We start from the raw sequence: 5,000 nt of genomic DNA on the forward strand, positions 1-5,000 counted from the left end.
AAGCTGCTCTAACGGCGACACGGTGGACGGCCTGAGGGAGGAGCGCAGCGCCGCCGCCGGCCAGCAGGGGGGCCCGCGCCAAGAAGAGCAAGGAGGTGGGGGAGAGGGAGGGGGGGAGGGAGGAGGGAGGGGGGAGGAGGAGGGAGGAAGGGGGGGGGAGGAGGGACAGCAGCGCCGCCGCCGGCCAGCAAGGGGGCGTATGCCAAGAAGAGCAAGGAGGTGGGGGAGAGGGGGGGGGAAGGGGGAAACGGAGGGGGAGGGAAAGGGAGGGGAGAGATATGGCTGAAGGAAGGGGAGAGAGACGGGGGGATATAGGGAGGGGAGAGAGGGAAAGGGCGAGTTTGGAGTGAAAATGCATGGAGTGAGCAAGATGAGAGGGAGAGAGAAAGGGAGAGAGAAAGGGAGAGAGGCAGAGGGGCGGAGAGAGAGAGAGAGGGTAGAGTGCGATGGAAGGAGAGAAGAGTGGGGAGAGAGAGAGAGAGGGGGGGGGGAATGATTGTAAAAGAGCAGTGGTGGAGGAGGAGGGAGAGGGGAGACTGAGGATGTCCGAGGTTCTAGTCCGTCTGTCCGTCTGTCCTGTGTGTCCTGTGAGGATGTCTGAGGTTCTAGTCCATCTGTCCTGTGTGTCCTGTGAGGATGTCTGAGGTTCTAGTCCATCTGTCCGTCTGTCCTGTGTGTCCTGTGAGGATGTCTGAGGTTCTAGTCCGTCTGTCCGTCTGTCCTGTGAGGATGTCCGAGGTTCTAGTCCGTCTGTCCGTCTGTCCTGTGTGTCCTGCAGTGTTCGGACAAGTCGTGCCTCCGGACCCCCTCCATGAAGAGGAGGCCCACCGAGCTGGCGGCCGAGGGCAAGAAGGACACCGGCATGCTGAAGTACATCCGCAACCAGGTAACCAACACCTGGTCACACACACCTGTCAGACCAGGTAACCAACACCTGGTCACACACACCTGTCAGACCAGGTAACCAACACCTGGTCACACACACCTGTCAGACCAGGTAACCAACAGCTGGTCACACACACCTGTCAGACCAGGTAACCAACACCTGGTCACACACCTGTCACACCAGGTAACCAACACCTGTCTCACCTGTGCTCCGCCCCTGTCTCACCTGTGCCCCGCCCCTGTCTCACCTGTGCCCCGCCCCCTGCCTCACCTGTGCCCCGCCCTCTGTCTCACCTGTGCCCCGCCCCCTGTCTCACCTGTGCTCCACCCTTGTCTCACCTGTGCCCCCTCCCCCCTGTCTCACCTGTGCCCAGGTGCTGAGCCTGTCGCCGGCCCCCCTGTCCCTGCTGATCAAGGCAGCCCCCATCCTGACGGACGACATGTACGGAGACATCCAGCCCGCCGCCTGGGAGCTGATGCTCAGCGTGGACGAGCACATGGCCGCCGCCGCAGGTGAGGACAGACAGACTGACAGACAGACAGACAGACAGAATCAGGATACACTCAGATAAGATTTGGTGTTCAGTGGGGCAGCGGTGATGCTTTAGAACGGACATGACATGTTTAGTACAGTGAGCAGCCGGTACAGTTGGTCTTGGACGAAAGTTGCTGTGACTTCACAGTCCTGTAATCTCCTCTCTCTCGCTCTCTGTGTCTCTCTCCTCTCTGTCTCTCTCTCACCTCTCTCTCCCCCCAGCGGCCATGTTCCTGCTGTGCGCGGTGAAGGTCCCCGACGTGGTCACGGAGATGATGATGGCCGAGTTCCACCACCAGGAGGCGTGCCAGCGCATCAACTCCGTCCTCAAGTTCTACACGCTGTGGCGCTTCCGCTACCAGGTGTGGCCGCGCATGGAGGAGGGCGCCCAGCAGATCTTCAAGGTGAGCTTCCACAACCATGGTGTCTCCATGGTCGACGGACGGGATGTTTGAGTTTGTGCTGCAAAGGGACGTCTCTATTGGGCTTATGTCGCCGAGTCGTAAGGGTTGGGGTGGGGAGCGTTTAAGGGTTCTTGGCATGGTAGGCTATGTAGCATGGTAGGGGTACTTAGCGTGGTCGGTGCTTAGCATGGTAGGCTACGTAGCATGGTAGGCTACTTAGCATGGTAGGGTTCTTAGCAAGGGCGGATACTTGGCATGGTTGGGTACTTAGCATGGTAGGATACAAAGTATGGTAGGCTACTTAGAATAATAGGGTTATTAGCATGGTAGGCTAGTTAGCATGGTTGGGTACTTAGCATGGTAAGGTACTTAGCATGGTAGGGTTCTTAGCATGGTAGGGTTCTTAGCATGGTAGGGTACTTAGCACGGTAGGCTGCGTAGCACGGTAGGCTACTTAGCACAGTAGGCTACGTAGCATGGTATGGTTCTTAGCATTGAACCACAGTGAACCTTCAGAAGTGGCTGAGAGTCTCTGTTGTGTTCCAGATCCCCCCTCCCAGTATAAACTTCACCCTGCCCTCCCCCATCCTGGGCATGCCCTGTGTGCCCATGTTCGACCCCCCCTGGGTGCCCCAGAACACCGGCAACGTCCAGGACACAATCAACGAAGACCAGTCCGTAAGTCCCGCCCACCTCCACGCCTTGGGCTACCAATCACAGGCCAGAGCAGAACACCTGGCAACCGGTAACTGTTTCACCAGTTAACTGCTGCTGCCTAAATGCTATCTTGTTGTGTTCTAACTTTTTTTGTGACATGCTAATATTAGCACCGTTCGTAGCCTTCCACAAATGTACGTACGAATTACGATCTCTTTGGTACAATAACACTTCAGGTCCAAGTATGTCTGATTGCCGGTATTTAGTTTGATCTGGGTTTGAAAAAGTTAAGATCAAGTTTAGTTTCAGTTTAATAAATGTTTGATTTAAATTAGGTTTTGTGATCTGGGGTATGTCCATCGACCCAAACTCATGTCTTCCATCGTACTTCCTTTTTTTCGATTTTGAAGTTGTAGTTGTAGTAGTTGTGTGTAGTTTTAGTGGAATACATTTAATGGTTTTTACCTGACATTAAATCTCTGATGTGTTACGAGACACTTAACTCAAAGCAGCGGAGAGGCACCAAGCACCCTCCCTCCTGGTTCCTCATTGGTTCATACAGCGTGTGACAGCCCTTGACATCCCCAAGCAGCCAATCCCAGAGGGGCCCTGTCCCTATAGTTTGGTTGTAATGTCTGGTTTGTCCCGAAGGCCTTGGTAAACCGAGGACTCCCTCGTCAACTAGTACAGGCATTAACCAAACCTTGTAGACACAGGGGTTCCCAAAGTAAGAGTCCCTACAGTACACAGAGCCGGTAGGGGGACTTTTACTTTGTGAACTGTGGGGGTTTTTGCGCCAGTGTAAGCACGTCGTCTGTAATGTCTCAACTGTCTTTGTTTTTAGTACCCCTCACTCATTCACTCAGGCCGTACCATCGTAAGTCCAGACTTTTCTATGGATGCTTGTGTTGTTGCATCATGTGCCCTTCCGCCAGCCAATGACGTGAATGACAAACCGAAACATCAAAACGACACCGGCGTCCATCCCCCTTGTTTGGCCGAACCCAAAGCTAGTGACCTCTCATTCGTCGGACCTCCCACGGGTCGATCTGGCTACTGTTGCATCTTGGGTGTTAAGGGAGACCTAGCCTAGTGTCTCGTGCCTGAAGCTGATTGTTCAACAACTACCAAAAAAACGACACACATACAGCATGAGTGTGAGGCGTTGTCGTCTGTGTGTGTGTGTGTGTGCGTGTGTGTGCGTGTGTGTGTGTGTGTGTGTGTGCGTGTGTGTGTGCACGACAGTTTGAAGAAGTGCACAGCTGCCTGGGCTTTGTGGAGCTGCGTCCATGCCATGCGTCTCACTGTGTGTCTGTGTACGAGCATGACTGTGAGTGCTGTCCCGTTCAGGGGGGGCTATAGCCTCCTGATCGGCCCCTCCCAGCGGACCCCCCCCACTGCCTTGCCCTCCTCACGCTTCACGGCCCCCACACACTGGGCCATCGGACCTCCATCGGCTGTCCCCGGCAAAAACGGCCTCAGCCCAATGGTAGCCAAACTTTAGCCAAACTTTAGCCGACTGTTAGCCAAACTTTAGCCAAACGTTAGCCAACTGTTAGGCAAACTTTAGCCAAACGTTAGCCAAACGTTAGCCGACTGTTAGCCAAACATTAGCCGACTGTGAGCCAAACTTTAGCCGACTGTTAGCCAAACATTAGCCGACTGTTAGCCAAACGTTAGCCAAAGTTTAGCTGATTGTTAGCCAAACTTTAGCCAAAGTTTAGCCAACTTTTTGCCGAACTTTAGCCAAACGTTAGCCGACTGTGAGCCAAACGTTAGCCGACCATTAGCCAAAAGTTAGCCAACTGTTCACCGACTGTTAGCATAACATTAGAGGAACGTTAGCCGATTCGAACCATCGCAAGACGGCCGACCCACAGAGACGTACACTCAGACAAAGCTGTGTCTAAAATCTCGGCCAATAATCTCACTGTGGCAGGTTGCTATGACGCCGACCTGCCAATAGGATGCCCGGTAAGAAAGGACGGCACAAACAAAGGACCGGTCACCAGATCTGTGATACGTCCGATACGATCGGAGGGGTCTGCTCACAACATCGGCACACGGCTGACGATCTCTGATTTTGATCACTTTGCTATCGGACGTACGTCGTACGATTATTCCCACAATATGGACGTACAATATGGCGCAGTGTGTGGAGCCTGCAACGGAGAGCACACCCACACCTGTCCTTCAGCCCTGAACACCTGCGCTCAGAAAGGGTTTAAGGAGAGTGTCTGAATCCAGGTTGTCATCCTCATTTCTCTAGTGTCCTTTCCAAATGCACCGACGACTCAAAGAAAGGTGATTCAGAAACGTCAGTCCTCAGTGCCCTGTGCTACCGTGCCTCTAAACGACCTGAATGTCACCGCAGATGTACCGCTCAGAGTCTGGTGCTGCCTTGCTCATGTCGATGTGTCGCTACGCGGCGGACGTTTGGGTTAGCAGTTATAGTGTTCTCAAGACATGGGAGCGGTTTCTGTCCGTTCACCTCTCTCTAAACCGTACTCCCAAATCCT

The 5,000-nt window shown here is 54.0% G+C and overlaps 1 protein-coding gene across 1 annotated transcript in view; it reads left to right on the plus strand.

Annotated features, from left to right (window-relative positions):
• Positions 1–7: 7 nt before the first annotated feature.
• unc80 (unc-80 homolog (C. elegans)) overlaps positions 8–5,000 on the plus strand; it is a gene marked incomplete at both ends in the record, with an annotated part of 10,648 nt that continues 5,655 nt past the window's right edge. The window contains 7 exon segments of the mRNA XM_084490393.1: positions 8–61; positions 63–95; positions 779–886; positions 1,260–1,398; positions 1,643–1,824; positions 2,371–2,502; positions 3,326–3,358. Coding sequence (XP_084346519.1) covers positions 8–61; positions 63–95; positions 779–886; positions 1,260–1,398; positions 1,643–1,824; positions 2,371–2,502; positions 3,326–3,358 — 681 coding nt within the window.

The sequence above is a fragment of the Micromesistius poutassou genome, assembly GCF_964030765.1.
Source record: "Micromesistius poutassou genome assembly, contig: SCAFFOLD_6346, whole genome shotgun sequence".
In the NCBI taxonomy this organism is placed as follows: Eukaryota; Metazoa; Chordata; class Actinopteri; order Gadiformes; family Gadidae; genus Micromesistius; species Micromesistius poutassou.